The 15,939-nt window shown below is 52.0% G+C and overlaps 6 protein-coding genes across 6 annotated transcripts; 3 read left to right on the forward strand and 3 right to left on the reverse strand.

Annotated features, from left to right (window-relative positions):
* Positions 1-1,281: 1,281 nt before the first annotated feature.
* AKAW2_20529S (putative Sin3 complex subunit (Stb2)) lies at positions 1,282-3,858 on the forward strand (the record flags this gene model as incomplete). The annotated part of the gene is made up of 1 exon (XM_041685252.1): positions 1,282-3,858. The coding sequence occupies one exon, from the start codon at positions 1,282-1,284 to the stop codon at positions 3,856-3,858; it is 2,577 nt and encodes an 858-aa protein (XP_041539355.1).
* Positions 3,859-4,234: 376 nt separating this feature from the next.
* TIM10 (Tim10/DDP family zinc finger protein) lies at positions 4,235-4,633 on the reverse strand (the record flags this gene model as incomplete). Its single annotated transcript, XM_041685253.1, has 2 exons — positions 4,235-4,418; positions 4,536-4,633. The coding sequence occupies 2 exons, from the start codon at positions 4,631-4,633 to the stop codon at positions 4,235-4,237; spliced, it is 282 nt and encodes a 93-aa protein (XP_041539356.1).
* Positions 4,634-4,988: 355 nt separating this feature from the next.
* On the forward strand, positions 4,989-7,141 carry AKAW2_20531S (putative lysyl-tRNA synthetase; the record flags this gene model as incomplete). Its single annotated transcript, XM_041685254.1, has 5 exons — positions 4,989-5,047; positions 5,277-5,566; positions 5,628-5,792; positions 5,848-6,273; positions 6,324-7,141. 5 exons carry the CDS (start codon positions 4,989-4,991, stop codon positions 7,139-7,141), a joined length of 1,758 nt encoding a protein of 585 aa, XP_041539357.1.
* A 519-nt stretch (positions 7,142-7,660) lies between these two features.
* AKAW2_20532S (uncharacterized protein) lies at positions 7,661-8,845 on the forward strand (the record flags this gene model as incomplete). Its single annotated transcript, XM_041685255.1, has 2 exons — positions 7,661-7,724; positions 7,797-8,845. 2 exons carry the CDS (start codon positions 7,661-7,663, stop codon positions 8,843-8,845), a joined length of 1,113 nt encoding a protein of 370 aa, XP_041539358.1.
* A 92-nt stretch (positions 8,846-8,937) lies between these two features.
* On the reverse strand, positions 8,938-11,624 carry AKAW2_20533A (uncharacterized protein; the record flags this gene model as incomplete). Its single annotated transcript, XM_041685256.1, has 4 exons — positions 8,938-10,820; positions 10,875-11,019; positions 11,074-11,150; positions 11,444-11,624. The coding sequence occupies 4 exons, from the start codon at positions 11,622-11,624 to the stop codon at positions 8,938-8,940; spliced, it is 2,286 nt and encodes a 761-aa protein (XP_041539359.1).
* Positions 11,625-12,079: 455 nt separating this feature from the next.
* On the reverse strand, positions 12,080-14,536 carry pxa1 (putative peroxisomal ABC transporter (PXA1); the record flags this gene model as incomplete). Its single annotated transcript, XM_041685258.1, has 1 exon — positions 12,080-14,536. The coding sequence occupies one exon, from the start codon at positions 14,534-14,536 to the stop codon at positions 12,080-12,082; it is 2,457 nt and encodes an 818-aa protein (XP_041539360.1).
* Between the last annotated feature and the right edge of the window lie 1,403 nt (positions 14,537-15,939).

Genomic DNA, 15,939 nt, shown 5'->3' on the forward strand with positions numbered 1-15,939 from the left:
CATACAGGCAGCTTCTGACCAATCACAGCCAAACATGGAGCCTCGCTTACGCTAGCTCACCCGGTGGGTCCCCGCCGCGGTACTATATAAGCTCAGCGCACCCGCACTTCTTTTGGACTTTTTCTTTCTTTCTTTCTCCATCCTGGTGCACGGGTTTTACACGTGTCAGTGAGGAGACATCCGAGACCGTGTTTTTGCTAGTTGAAAACTACCTAGTTTGACCGCTCTCCTTGGTCTTCGGATCGGGGAGGAATTTTTGAAAAAAAAGATGCCATGTCTCCAAAATTTGGATGACGGTTTAAGAGTACGTAGACAGCGCTGCTGTTGCCCTTCTGTTAGTTCATTTGGGTAGTACTCGAGATTGGTCTTCTTTTCACTGCTGTTGTCTCCCTTGAGGAGGCCTGGAGAGAAGAGAGCCTAATCACCTGTAATAAAATTCTACATCCAGTAGATGATACGCTAGACACCCATGCTACCTGCTACATGTGAACTCCAATTGTTTGCTGCACATGCGCGACTCGGGCCGTGTCACTGGGTACTTGGGCTGACGGACGCGTCCAGTGTGTGCCCACTCGCCACGGCTTCCCCCATAGGGCTCTTGTGGCAGTGCTGAGGAACGATTGAGTTGTGGCTGAATGCACCTAGGCAGCTGCGTTTCATGCAGACTTGATTGGTCTAGATGTAGAGTAGTGTTCTAGAATGGTAACAGCGCTCTCACGCTTACCCTCAGGGATCGTAAGACTAACCAAATACTGTCGCGTTATGCTGTATCCATCTTAATGGCATTGAGACACCTGCTAGTTTCGGATATACACTGTCTATTCCGTGGGGTCTGTTGGACCAAAGTGGCCCCAAAAAGTCAGGGCGATGATGGCTTAGCCGCTCACCGCTCCAGGTCTGGTGGGAATCCCTTGTGACGTCGCCAACTGAAGTCGCTGCACATGCCGGTAACAACAACCACCTCTCGGCCAGGCTTGTGCTTCTACTTTCTCCTTCAATGATTTGACATGACATGGACAGCCCTTAGCCCGGCTTGTCACATCCGTGTTTGACATTTTTAAAGCTCATAGCTCCTTCAACCTCGGATATGTTACGGTTCTTCCTCACCTCTGTACAATACGATAAGACCCCCGGAGGGTCAACGCTTCTGTCTCTTTCGCCTTTATTTGAGCACGGCCTCCTGATTTCCTCTTCTTCAGATTTCTTGAATTCACGCGCACTCCGATAGTGGAAACACCGTATATACAGCCCTTATGTGCTAAAGAATTGCCCGTCTTAACCATGCCACCTCCCGCAACGCAGACAGGTGGCCAAGCACCGCCTCCTACGTCGGCCCCCCGCGAGTTGGCAAAACACTCCATCAACACAAAAGATGTACCGTCTACACAGCTCAGTGGTCCCGAGGGACAGTCGCCACAGCATGGCCACCAGAGACTCGTATTCACCGATCCAGTTGCCCTCAGATATCTCGAAGAGGATAAGGAGGCAGTTGTGCTAGGTCGACGATTGACTTTGGAAGGATATGAGGCTTTTATTGTTGAACAATGGGCCTGCACGCGCATACACCCTACCTTCATAATAACCACCTATACTGGGGATCCTTCGCACAAGGTCGTGGTGGGGGTGCTGAGCGTCCCCACAGACGAGTCTACGTGGTCGCCCCGTATGAAGATGTATTTCGGCGCAGTCACGCAATGCCAAGCGCGGAAAAAGGAAACGCCCTTAGGAACACTTATGGTTACCGATCTTAACGTGTTCCCATTGGCACTGACTCTTATTCCGGTACCCGACGGTGATGTCCTAAAACACAAGGATGATTTTATCGTCAATGAAAACCTGAAACGGTTGGGCTGCTCAGGCCGCTCTGGTTTGAAGCTACAGCCACCCTCGCCCGCTACCGAGGGAAAGTTCCACCACCTTTACCGGACGAGCGAGAAGGTGCCTCTATATACTGCCGTCATAGAGCTTGTGAAGCAATGCCAGATCGCCCTGATGATGTTTGGCAATCTTGCCCCAGAGTACGTTGATGGACTGCTGTGTGATGTCACAGAAGCGGCCATAAATGATTGGTGGACCGCGACGGGTATGGATTTATACAACATTGAACCGAGTGATTCTATGTTGGGCCCTATCTCAGTAGCCGCCCTGCTGGGTACTCTCATGGGGGCGCGAAACCGGCTACATGCTTTCGGAGCTCCGGTTGGGAAGGATGCGTTTGATTATCATAACCTAAAGAAAGGCATTGAGAGCTTTCAAAAATCACAGAAGCTGAAACGTACCCGAAGGTTAGATCGACAGACCTTGGATCGTCTGCACCGGGTGACGGCAAAAGCTGCGAATGCAGAAGGCTGGACCGATGCCGTAAAATCAACCATGGCAGAATTAAGCGGCCACGGGGGAGAGATGGTTATGGGAATGGTCCGCGGCCGCGAAAAAGGCGGGATAGCTGATATCGAGACCCTCGATATTGACAACTTCGCACACCTGGTCACCGGTGAACGAGCCAAATGGCTGTGGAGGGGAAAGCCGCGGAAGGGCGGAATTGACGACGGTTTTTCTGGCAGTGCACAGAGTGCAGATATGGTATTCACTACAGACGACCAGGGTGGCCATATTTGGACAAGTCGAAAACGATCCTCGCACGAAGATTTAGTGGCGGACCGCGCGCTGCAAAGCTCAGATCGTCCATGGAGGCCGCCAGAATCAGCATCGTCTTTGGATGAGAAAGACCAGAATCTGGGCCGGTTAGTTCGAAAAGGTGTGAGCGGGAAAGTGTCAGATGCGCGGGCGGGGTTTGGCCGGTTCAAGGATGCAGTAGGCCTCCGATCCCATCCGCAGAAGCATTCGAGGGATGACATAGACCTTGGCGGTGACCCTGCTCATTTGCCTCCCATCGATAGCGACACGGAGGTGTCTCAGTCGAAGAAATCCGATGGTGCTCCAGTCGGATCCGTGGACGTGCAGGACCTTGAAGGCCAGGCCCCGAAGGATGACTTGCAGGTTGAATCTCCTCCAAGGACAATATTACCGCAATCACCCAAATCAAGAGCGCCAGCCATAACCGTAGAAACGGTTCCATCCCAGGCTGATTCGGAGTCGTCGCGTAAGGTGTCAGTACCGAGAGCAGATGACGAAGTGCAGGACCTTGAGCGCTGGAGGACACGCTCTACCGACATTACCGTCGACCCTCGGGAGCAGACGTCTGAAGTTGGTATTATGCTCCTGCGTCGACCGCAGAGCTGCACCGAACTGAATGTGGAGAGGGACTCCAGTCGTCTTGATAACTACTGGCCCCGCCATCTGTCCTTCAGCACCGTCGAAGAGGTCGTGCTGGGATGGAATGACTTGGGAGGTGAGGCTTTCAAAGAGAAGCCCGATACCCTTCTGGACGAGGCCATCATGCAAGAAGACATTCTGGCCTCAGATGCACGAATCTTCAGCTCACGTATTCAGGAGCTTAGTGAACACACTGTACCTTGGGTTGAACAGCAAGTATCTTCTGTGGATGACCTCAGTCGGTGCTTACACGAGAGTCACGAAAAGGTCAACGCCGCCTACCTGGAACGGCTGTCTACATTTGAACAGATGAGAGCTAGATCGAGCGACCTGTTGACGGAAGAGCACAGCCAACTCACCGATTACATGAGGAGGGTTGAACTAATGGGCGCGAAGCTGGACTACGAGCTCCATGTTCTAGATTCCCGTGTCGAGGATGTCGAAACCAACCTCGACGAGTTCGAACGGCATGTAAATGCCATCGAAAACAGGGTCAAGCTGCTGATACGGGGCGAGCACGAAAAGCAGGACAGTTCCTGGTTCTCCTGGTTGGGGAGAATTACCGGATGCTCAACACAGTGACTGCGAATTCTCTTTTCCCAGAAAGAAGCCTTGTAGACATATATCATTTCTAATGTACATAATTTCCGAGATAGACTTGCGCAGTTCGCGTTGACCGTGCAATGCCAAAGACCCAGCCTTCGCTAACAGCAAACCCCCATCCCAGAACCAAACAACCCTGTATATCCATGTCCGAGCGGAAGTCATCCATCCCAATTAGCATAAAACCCAGGCCTTCCGCTCCTGTTCAGTCATGCCATAAGAGAGACCAAGGGAAAACAAGCCATCCAGAAGAGCAAGCATGACAGATCTGAAAACCCGAATAGATTATACACGTTTTATGAAAGAACAGCAAAAGATCCAATTAGATGAACAATCATTTCGTTGACCTCGCACTTTACATGCCGAAACCACCCATGCCGCCCTTCTGGTTCGCCTCACCCTGCATCTTCTCGCTGACCTTCATGTTGACTTCGAAGAACTTGCCGACACAGCGGTCAATGCAGACGGACTCGCCCTTGTTGAGGTCGCCTTCGCGGTAGTCGTTGGGAATGCACTTCTTGATGCAGGACTCGGTGAGACTGGTGGTCATGATTGGGTTAGTCAAGTATATAAGGTGTCGGGGAGCAGGTGTGGTGTTGGGAAGGGGAAGATGAATATGGTTTTTGTAGCAATTGAATATAATGACTGAAGCTTACCGGCTGAACATGTCGGTGACCATCTCAACTTCCGTCTCAGCCGCAGCAATCTTCTGTTCCGAGGAAAGCTTGGGGGCGCCGCCGAAGAGGAAAGACATGATGACGATGTGTAGTGAGGGTGGTGTTGTTTTAGCTGAGGTCAGTCAATTAGTAGCTGATTTCAATATAAGACGAGCAATTCCAGGAGTAAATCGGTCACTTACAAGTGACAACAGAGTTGATCAATGAGTGTTAGAAGGAGTATGATGTGAATGCGCTGAATTGAGCTGCCGGAGCAGACCTGAAGTTGCCGGGATTCGAAGCTGGCCCTGCCGCTGCCGCTCCTCACCGCCTTAGGAATTTTCGCCGGATTTGCAAACGCGTATTTCCCGCACAACTTGGCTCTCTTTCTTTTTCCCTTTTCCCTTCCTTTTCTCAATATGTGAGCACGTAGTAGTTCTCTTTTCACTCTCAATGCAACCAATTCGCCCGTTGAGGGCGTCGTCGTTGCGGGTTGGAGGTCTTTTGTCTAGGTAAGCAGTTTTATGTTTTTGCTGTGTTTTTCACAATGGCTCCTGTTTATCCTGCAACTTGCATGATGAGACATACCCTTCCAATTACAGAACCGCTGCATTGAAGCTTGGGGGTTTATCTTCCAAGTTATGAGTAACAAGGAAGCTTTATGTCTTCTGATTTATCTTGTTTCTGTTATCATATTGTATGGCTTGTGTCTGTTGGACAGTTTGCTAACGGCATGTTCAGGACAGGACTTCCGATTTCCCGTACATCGCAGGCTTTCCAGACTTCTGGCAGGCTTGCTCGAGTAATACAGCACACTCATGCACCTCTGGTACAAACAAGGCAGAACAGCGTCGATGCGTATCCTGAGAAGGCGTTTAAGAGGCGTGTGCAACTGATCGAAGAGGCTGTTGCTGAGCCGTATCCCCGGCTTGCGTCAAACAAGAACACGGTGAGCTGTGCGGAATTTCGTGGCCGCTACAGCCATCTAGCAGATAATGAAATAGTAGAGGATGATACAGTTGTTATCAATGGTAGGTCCTAGTTTCTAGCCTAGCTGGCTTCTACCATGTCGTCTCGTACTTAAATCAGTAGGTAGGGTACGTACCTTAAGACTTGTTGGAGGCAATTTGATATTCTTCGACTTGCTTCATGATGGCCATAAAATTCAAGTTATGTGCAATCGTCGTCGATTGAAGGATATCCCTCCGGCGACCTTCAAGCAGTTCTACCGGATGCTTCGGCGTGGCGATGCCTTCTGTATGTTTCACCAGCCGTCCTTAGTATCCTGCTTAGACTGAACGATATCCTATAGCCGTAACGGGTAATCCTCACCGGACTGAACGAGGCGAGCTTACGCTCCTGGCGACTGAATTGCCGCAGCTGCTGTCGCCCTGTCTGCATGATATTCCGGTTGATGCCCAGGGGCAGGAGAACTCGCCGTATCCCCGACATGTTCAGTTCCTTGCGGACCCGGAGACAGTAAACGTCATCAGAGCTAGATCGGCAGTTGTCCAGTATCTTCGCCAGTTCTTTGTCGACCGGTCTTTTATGGAGGTTAATACGCCCATCATTGAAGCGGTTGCTGGCGGTGCAATTGCCCGTCCCTTCCATACTACAGCCACCGAGTTTCCAGATCGTCAATTGTCGTTACGGATTGCGCCGGAGCTCTGGTTGAAGAGGTTGGTGGTAGGAGGGTTCGACCGGGTTTTTGAGATTGGACCTTCGTTCCGCAATGAAGGTATTATTTGTCGGTCGAAGTGCTTGAGCGAGTACTGACAATTGTGACAGGCCTCGACAAAACCCACAATCCCGAGTTCACCACGTGCGAGTTCTACCACGCCTACGCCAACCTGGAGGATCTCATGACCACGACCGAGCAGCTACTTTCGGGCCTGGCTGAACACCTTACTGCTTTCCACAAATCGTCCCCCTTCAAGAAGCCTAATCAGGAAGACACACCTCTGCCGTTTTCCCATCTCAACTTCTCTGCGCCCTTCCGCCGACTCGACTTCATCACCTCTATCGAGCAGAGCATCGAGCAGAAGCTGCCAGACCTCACGTCTCCCGATGCTCTGGACCAGGTGAAGGCGATCTTCCGTGACCGCAACCACGCACTTCCCGACAAAGTGACCCTCCCCCGGCTGCTGGACGAGCTCTGCAGCATCTACGTCGAACCCCAGTGCATCGACCCGACCTTCATCGTCAACCCGCCCGAGTGCTTGTCCCCTCTATCAAAATCCTTCATCCACCCCACCACCAACCAGCGCGTCGCCGCCCGCGGAGAGCTTTTCATCGAGGGCCGCGAAGTCGTGAATACATACGAGGAGGAGAACTCGCCGTTCGAGCAGCGCCGCAAGTTCGAAGACCAGGTCCGGTACAGCAAGCAGGCCGACGAGGCGGAAGAGATCGATGAGAGCTACTTGAAGGCGCTGGAATGGGGTCTCCCTCCGACTGGCGGCTGGGGATGTGGAATCGACCGTCTCTGCATGTTGTTCACTGGAATAACGAGAATCGGGGACATTCTGCCTTTTGGCAACTTGCGCAAAGTGACCACCCGTGCTGATGCAGCGGCTGAGGGCCAGGCTGCTGAAGGGAAGGAGATCTAGACAGCGCTCAGTGAATGGGAGACACGATGACGCGTCTTGCGGCGGCACTCTCATTGGTCCGTTGCAGGCGAGTGGATTTTCGCGATTCTTGCAAGATCTCGCCATGAGTGTCGCTCGACGTTCACAGTCTTGCTCGACTGCTGCGCTGCTCGACTGCTGAACTGGAAACTAAATGGAGTCAGAAAGGCTCCAACTGCAGCTATGCAGCATAGCTGCCTGTACATTACATGAACCTTATGTTATAGTAACCACACAATCCACCTCTCCAATGTACATACCCACAATCCAGATATCACAACTCTTAACTCAATCCAACACACCACTTTACATTCTCTCAATCAATTCCATTCGGCCGGCCGATGCCATCCGATAAGAAGCGCCGATAAGCACAATTGACCGGCGCGGGCCGAGGCCCTCTATCATCCCACCTGCAATCTTTTCCCCTCATTATCTCCTCTTCAATTCCCACTAACATTCAACAACAACCACAACACCAACACAAACACCACCACCACCACAATGGCTCTCGACGACGTACCCGTAGCGCAAGCCGTCACGGTCACCCTGCAAGACCTAATCGACGGTACGTCCCCCAACCCCAATCCCCAAAACAACCAAAACCCACATCCATCTCACTAACCCTCCACAAAAACAGGAACCATCCCCCCCACGACCCTAACAGAAGCCTTTGGCCCCTCCTCGCTGGGCATAATCCTCGTCAAAAACCTCCCGCCAACCTTCCCCCACCTACGCGCCCAAGTCCTCTCCAACGCCTCGTACCTCGCCTCGCTGCCCCCCTCAACCCTAGAATCCCTCACCTGCGCCTCCGCCAAATACCTCATCGGCTGGTCCCTAGGCAAAGAAACCCTCCGCGACGGGCACTACGACACCCACAAGGGCTCGTACTACCTGAACTGCGCGTTCTACAACGACCCGTCCCTGCAAGGCGCGCCGTCCATCGACGCAGAATTCCCCGAATACACCTCCCCCAACATCTGGCCGAGCGAGACGGATCTCCCCACCTTCCGGAGCAGCTTCGAGCAGCTCTGCACACTAATTATTGACACGGCGGCGTTGGTGGCGCGCGCGTGTGATCGCTTCGCGGTGGAAAGTGTCGATGGGTATAAGCCTGGGTATTTGGAGAAGGTCGTGAGGGGGAGTTTTACGACGAAGGCGAGGTTGTTGCATTATTTTCCTACTGAAGGTTCTAGTTCTTCTTCTTCGGAGGGAGGGAAGAAAGAAGAAGAAGAGGGTGAGGGTAATAATGATGATGATGACGATGACTGGTGCGCAACCCACCTCGACCACGGATGTCTAACGGGTCTTACGTCCGCAATGTTCGTCGATGAGGAGGCGCATGATCCCTCCTCCTCCACGTTGGAAGATAAATCCTCCCCCTTGCCGGAACTCACGACCTCGCCGGATCCTAAGGCCGGGTTGTATATCCGTTCCAGAACGGGCCAGGTCGTCAAGGTTAATATACCCAAGGACTGTCTTGCGTTTCAGACGGGTGAGGCGCTGCAGCTTATTACGAGGGGCCAGTTCCGTGCTGTGCCGCATTTCGTGAAGGGGGCTAGAGGGGTTGGGAAGGTGGCGAGGAATACGTTGGCGGTGTTTACGCAGCCGAATTTGGAGGAGGAGGTACAAGATGGGGTTACGTTTGGGGATTTTGCTAGGGGCGTGGTGGAGAAGACGTCGAAGTAGGATGCCCACTTCATTTTATTTGATGGGTGTGGGTGTGTGGTTTGTTTGCATAGCTTCTGGTATCATCTTGAATATCTATAGTACAGTCCAGCTCAATCATCATGTCTTACTCGCTTCCGTTCCCTCTCTTTATCAGGCACATAGTCCCCTTCTTCGGTTTCCTCTGTCCCGCCGCGCAACTGATCCATACGGAGCGAGAAATCCTCCTCCTCCTCCTCTTCCTCTTCCTCTTCTTCCTCCTCCTCATCATCATCCTCATCGCCGACAGACAACCGACTCGTCCCCTCCTCCGCCTCACTAACAGGGTTACTCAAATCCGCACCCCCCAACCCCGTACTAACAAGCTTACTGAGCTTCCCCACCTTGGCGAAATTTGACCTGGACTTCGTCGACGGCCGTCCCACATCGCCCGGTATCTTGGCCTCCCTGAAATCCGCCGCTTTGGCCACCCCATCCAACACACGAAGATTCGCCCTCCACATCTTCATATCCCTGGCGTCGCTATAATGCCCCACATCCTCGCCATTCAGCGAGTCAATTGCAAGCGTCTGCGTGCGGAAATCGCCCCAGAACCATTTCTGCCCCTCTGGGATGCGTTCGTCTGCTTGGCGGGAGTACTCCCGTCCGCGGAGCACACCATCCAGATCGTATCTGAGGGATAGGGACCCGAACATGAGTTGCAGGGCGTCGGGCTCGTAGAGTCGGCCGAGAATCATGTCCTGGGATACGTCAACCATGGCGCCGGGGTGCATGCGGTACCAGCCGCCGTAGCCGCTCATGCCGACATAGTGGAAGGCGAAGACGACTTCGTCTGCAGTGAGGGGTTTGATGGGGTGGAGGGTGTTGCTGGTGAGGTAGATGCGGCGGTCGCTGGGGGTGTAGATCTTGCCGCGGATGCGGATGGTGTATTTCTCTGCGAGGTGCTTGGATTTGCGGTCTGAGTCGCAGTCTTTCAGGTCGAGGCGGATCTCTTCGATTACCATTATGTCGGTGACGGTTGGTGAGGGAGTGGGTTGCGGGTTGTTGGGGTTGTAGTTCTGGGGTTTCAGGCGTACGGCGTCGCCGATGGTGAGGAGCTCGGCGCCGATGAAGATCCCCCGGCTGTAGATAGATGCGTTGGGCCAGATGCCTTTGAAGTGGTGTTTGTCTAGGAGGCTGAAGGAGGACATGATGGTCATGGCGTATTCGATGGAGGGGTGGAGGTTCTCGCGAGGGATATTTTGGAGGAAGTGTTCGTAGGCGTTGAAGGGTTTGATGGATTTCAGGTAGACGTATTTGTAGTGCAAGGAGTAGCTCTTGTCAGGGCTGTGGGGGTCAGGGAAGGTTTCGACGCGGAAGCCTGAGTAGTTGACGCTCTGTTTTTTGGGGGATGTCTGGACGATGTCTTGGAAGATGGTGTCTTCTTCTGGGACCTGACTGACGATACCTGCTCGCCACTCTGGGGTGCCCAGCCAGCGCTTCTCGCTGGGGAAGTATATTTGGATCTGGTTATTATCGGGATTCCAGGCTAATTCGCCTTCGAAATCTGGCGTCCAGAGCACGACTTCTCCAGCACGGGGCAGAAAGGACGGTTGCATGTCCAGCTTTTGGATGTATTCGTCGAGTAGTGAGCGCTCTGCGCGCCAGTCCATGCTTCCAGGCTCCGTGATGTCCTTCTCCTGTAACCCCTGTAGCTCGAGCTGCATAACGGCCATCTTGAACACGTCTGGTGTCCCCTCGTTATCTGTACAAGGGTATGTCGCCGACGAAAGCTTTCCTGGAGGCCTGCCTGGAGGTCGGCCAGGGGGCCTACCAGGGGGTCTTCCGGGTCTTCCTGGTGGTCTTCCCGGTGGCCTTCCGGGTGGTTTGCTTGCGCTTGATCCGGGAGGTCGACCAGGCGGCCTCCCCGGTGGCCTACCAGGGGTTCGGATCGGCGTTCCAGTCCCAGGAGGTCTCCCCCGAGGCCTTCCAGGACCTCGTCTTTCTGAGCCGCCTTCTGTAGATTACTGTCAGTGTTGCATAGGACATCCGAATATTGGTGGCGACATACCTTGTATTCTCTTGGACATTTTTTCGCAAAGAACACAAGTGCATGGCTCTTGGCCGCCTGTCATAAGATAGTAGAAGTGCGGAAAGAACTGCTTCGTGGAGTTGAAATACACATCTGTCGGATGGCCATAGAGGAAACGATCGTACTGCTGGGAGTCAGGGATATGAATGTACCCAGAAGTAAAGGGCTAAAAACCTACAATGTCGGGGTTTGCAATACGCGGCCTGTCAAATAGAGCATAACCATCAGGCAGACTGTCCAGGATGTATTCCACTCCTAGAAGCAGGGTTAGTGAGGTGAGATAAATGCAAATATAATTTTGATATGCTAGCATGCAGCGACATGTCGTTTTCCCTTTCTGATCAAAGAACAGCAACTATCGGTGGCCTTCACATGATGGTACAATAAGGTATACGATGCGCCAAATATCTCAGTATGAATCTGAAGTACAGAGTCCGAAAGGAGTAATGGATTGATAAATCACGAACAATCTCAACAGTGACAGCGCAAAGGTGTGGAGCATCAATTGAAGTAGAATATAGTCAAAGTAAATCATGCAATCAACGTACCACGCTCATAAGCCCCCGTTTTCTGCAGCCACATGGAGGCCAGCTTCTCTCGATAGTAACTATCGTCTGGTCTCAGGAATCTCTCATCTTTGGGCCAATTGTCCTGGGTGCCGTCGCTGAATGTCCGGTTGATTGGTATTACGACCATTTTTTGCTGGTCTGGTGAAGACGAGTCTTCCATGATGATTGACATTATAGTAGAAGGGGAGTCTTCCCCCTGCAGGAGTAGTTAAAATTAGATAAGATTTGAATAAGAGCTGGAAGTAAGTTGTGATTAGTCTGCACGCAGAATGCACATTTTGGGATATAAATGAACACGTGACTAGATTCCTAAATAAAAGAAGAGGGAAAAGTGAAGGGTAAAGATTCAAGAGGCAGGAAGACAAGAACAGAGCTATGCAGCATTGGGATGATAGTTAAATGCATGGGACAAGAAGAGGATCCGCTCTGCCGCCGTGGGTGATAGTCATGTGACTCTACAGATGGGTAACTCATCACAGCTTCACAATAACAGGTTAATCTATTTCGTTCATCCAGAAGTGAGGGTACAGATTCACTCGGACACTAAGTCAACATGAATAGAAAATGAAACAATGGCCACAGCTTCGGCTAATCTGACCTGCAGTGGATGAGAGCCTACTGCTGATCATCCTGTACCTCAACTGCTTCCGATTCGGATTCATAGGGTGGTGGAGAAAGCTCTCCTTCTTCCGCCCAGACCTTGCGCAGCTCGTTCTCAATATCCTCCCGACGCTGTTTCCACTCTTCCACCTTGTCAAGCCGCTTCCGTATCTCCTGCAACTCCTTCTCAACTCCCAGCTTCTCCTTGGCGGTGCCGATCCTCTCAAACTCCCATTGCTCGCCCCCTTCGCCAATACTAATGCTAAGGTTGTATGTGTGGTACTTCTTGAGCGATGCGCGTGTGGAGATCGTAATCACGGTGATTCCCCGCTCCTTTGCCCGCTGGTACAGCAGGCCCTCGACATCAGACGAGACTGCTGAGGTTCCTTCATCAAGGAAGGCATAGCGAGGCTCGTGATAGTAAATTCGTGCCAATGCCATGCGTTGCTTCTCTCCTCCACTCAAGACATCCTTCCACTCCTTTCGAGTGTCCCATCCGCCTTCGCGCCCAGGGAGGTAGCCTAGGTGAGCGTCGTCCAGAATTTTCTGCAGTGCAGCATCGGTTACACCTGCCTCGTGCATGTCGATTGCAGTGTGGGGGTAGATTACTTGATCGCGGAGAGTCCCCACGCTGAGATAGGGCCGCTGGGGAAGGAACATGATGCCGTCAAGCCCAAACCCTCTGGGGCGACTGACCAACCCGCGGTACACTGGCCACAGCCCTGATACAACCCGGGCAATGGCAGTCTTGCCGACCCCGTTCGGTCCAGATATCAGGAGGTGGTCGCCGGAGTGCACGACGAATGACAGTGACTCGATCAGATCATCGCCACCCCGGGGATATATTGAAGGCGCGACGATGGGAACCTGTTCGAGACGAACACCATCAAAGCCGTTATGAATAGTCCCTTGTACGTCCGCGAGAGAGTATAGCTCCGCATGAGAATTGCGTGGGGGGTAGTATGCACTCGCATGCACTCGGTGAAGGGTGGATATCAAGCTGTAGACTCGAGACGTGTACCCAGCCAACTCCGAGATGTCTTTGATACTATACATCATCCGGCCACCTGCATCCGCCAGAGATAGCATCAAACGTTTGTTCGTGATGAACTCCTTCATGCGATCGCGTTCTCGACCAGTCTCCTTCGGCACGTCCACAAGCTCCAGGGCACCACCCATGCCGCCCCAGGCTGGAAGAAATATTGGCAGAGACGTGATCAGGTACCCAAACGCAGACCAAGCGTATTTCAGAATGACGTCTTCGAGCATGTTGTAGCGGATCTTGAGGCTATAGATACCCTCCATCCAGCGCTGAAGGTCTTTGAAGCTTCTCATTAGGAAAACACGTTCGATGTCCGCGCCGCCATAGAAAGAGATTTCCTCAGCATTGGCGAGCAACCGTGAATGTAGACCCCGGAAGTCACCCTCTTTCTTTCCCTCCACAGCCTTCAGCTTTCCAAACGGTGGTGAAAGCTTCCTCAGAACTGCTGCAGTACTGAAGTAGCCCGTGAGGATACCGGTAAGGGCCAAAGGCCCGAGAGAACGATACAGTTGATAATTGAACACGAATAGGTCCACCATAGGCTTCCCCATGGACGAGTATAGAGCTGCTGCTGCAGAACAGAAGAGCGTGAGGTCCTGGGTAATGAACTGGTCTGGTCCTTGGCCAACACCGCCATCCAGATTCATCAACTTGTAGTAGTTGTTATCGCCAGTAAGATAGAGATCGTGGATATACCTCGTTAATCGGGTCCGGAACGCAATAGACACCTTCGATTGAAGGAACTTGATCATGGCATTGGTGTAGGAAGCCAGTGTGCCAATCCCGCACCATTTGAGAATGCCCCAAGCGAAAGCGCGCCCTTTGCCCGCGACAAGATCCCTTACGATCTCGCCATCAAGCCGTGCGATCAACAGAGACAGGTACGTCCGCAAGAGCAAGAAAACCCCATGACCCATTAATAATCCGGTTTCTTTGCTACCCCATCTCGGGACCATGATACTCCCTAGGCTGAGAAATTGATGAAGGAATGCAAGGTTGATCCCAGGCTTCGTGGTTGGCGGTGGTATTTGATTCACTGATTCGCCGTCGCCGACACGGGCGGCAGCAGGTGGATTCAAGAACAACCGCCGATGCGCATCGAAAGTCGTTTGTTTAGTCGGATGAATTACAACCTTAGAGGTCATGGAGCCCTTATAGGGCACATAGATGGTACGAGTGCCATCCTTGCCTCGAATCCCAGAATTCCAACGCAGCAGCCGTCTTCCTCGCGCACGTTCTTTGGCCCTTTCGCTGAACCAGTTGTAGCCTCCATAACCGGAACCCAAAATAGATAGGATCAGTGCAATAGTGGCGATGATTCGGGTGGTCTTTGATGAACGCTTGATCCGGGAGCGAACGAGACTGGTGTATTTGTTGTACAGCGCCACGAGAGGATCTTCTCGACGACGAAGCGTTGAATGAGCGGCCATTATGCTTCATGTATAGCCACAAAACTACTTCTGACACAGTCTGTGGGCACCTTGTAGGACAGTGCCCTCACGGCAGCTGGCATTCTTAGGCCAGACTGTCGAAGGCCATCAGGAGATGGGGAGAAGCGTCCGCAGGGATGACGCGTTCTATATCGGTCTGTGGTGTAGTTTCGAGGTCGGATATGCTGTAAGCAGGAAGTATGAGTAAGAATAAGTGTGGTTGTGAGACTGTTGGTAGCAGACAACTCACTCAGGAGCTCACATTATGGACGAAGCTGACAATGTTGTTGAGAGTTAATGCATGTGAAGACCTCGGGCCAACATTGCGGAGGGGCGGAGGCGCACCTCACGTGCGGAGTCCCCAGACCTTCATTACATCAAGTATCAGTGGCCACAAGTTTTAGCCTCCACAGAAGACCTGCTCGCTATTTTAGGAGATTTCCTATGAGCCTAATCTCCGAAATGTGGTGACGATGGCTTTTTAGTTGTTCTTAGATGTTCAAGTAACTGATGAAGCCGTTGACATCATCCGGTCGATGTCGGAGTAGTTGAATCGCTTGATTTCACAGATCTTGTACCACCAGTATTACTTATTGAGCCACCCAAGTTGCATCAAATGATCGGCAGTAATTGGCTGTGATAATTGTTTGCGTTATTGAGATTTGCAGGTCCAACCTCTGGCAGTCTTACTATGTACCTAGGCCCTTAAGCGCCCAACTTCCTAAAAGGGACCCAGGCGCTGCAACCAAGACCGGCCGGATAGTGCAGGTAGTAGTTACGAGGTTAGTGGTATTATCTGATAGAAGTAGGTGTTATCTGTATCATTTAGTTGATCTGGTGCCGGTCGATTAAGCTTCAATAGCGGGAGGTTGATGGTAAAATACAAGGTCTACCAATATCGCACGAGGCACCTAAACTTGGGGTCAGTGCTGGTCCGCTAGACTTTAATCGAAGAACCATATGGCTGGCCGGCACTTTGGTAACCAGGGAAGCCCGGAAAGATAACGCAAATGTGGATCGTTCTCAGCTCAGACTTGAACATGGTATTCCTTGATTCCAACATTGTGGCCTAGCTCTTCCATTTGTCCTCGATCGTATGACTTGACAGCCAGATAGTGAAGGCATAAACATGAAAGAATTTATCTCGAAGAACAAAAATAGCATCCGAAGGCTGCAGTCTCGCACTTGATGCGGGGGTTGGATACAAGAGTGGGGACGGCATGGAGATCAGGTATTACAGGGTAAATACCAGCTCTTTCTCTCGCTGCTGAAGCTGAAAGATGGTATACAATCCAAACAGTCTCCGCATACCTGTGTGAAACCAAAACTTGACAATCACTTGGATCTCAAGACAAGCAAAGTATTTCGTAGAATGCGCCATCCCCTCTGTGTCAATGATCAAC

This window comes from Aspergillus luchuensis, chromosome 2 (genome assembly GCF_016861625.1).
Source record: "Aspergillus luchuensis IFO 4308 DNA, chromosome 2, nearly complete sequence".
Taxonomy (NCBI): Eukaryota; Fungi; Ascomycota; class Eurotiomycetes; order Eurotiales; family Aspergillaceae; genus Aspergillus; species Aspergillus luchuensis.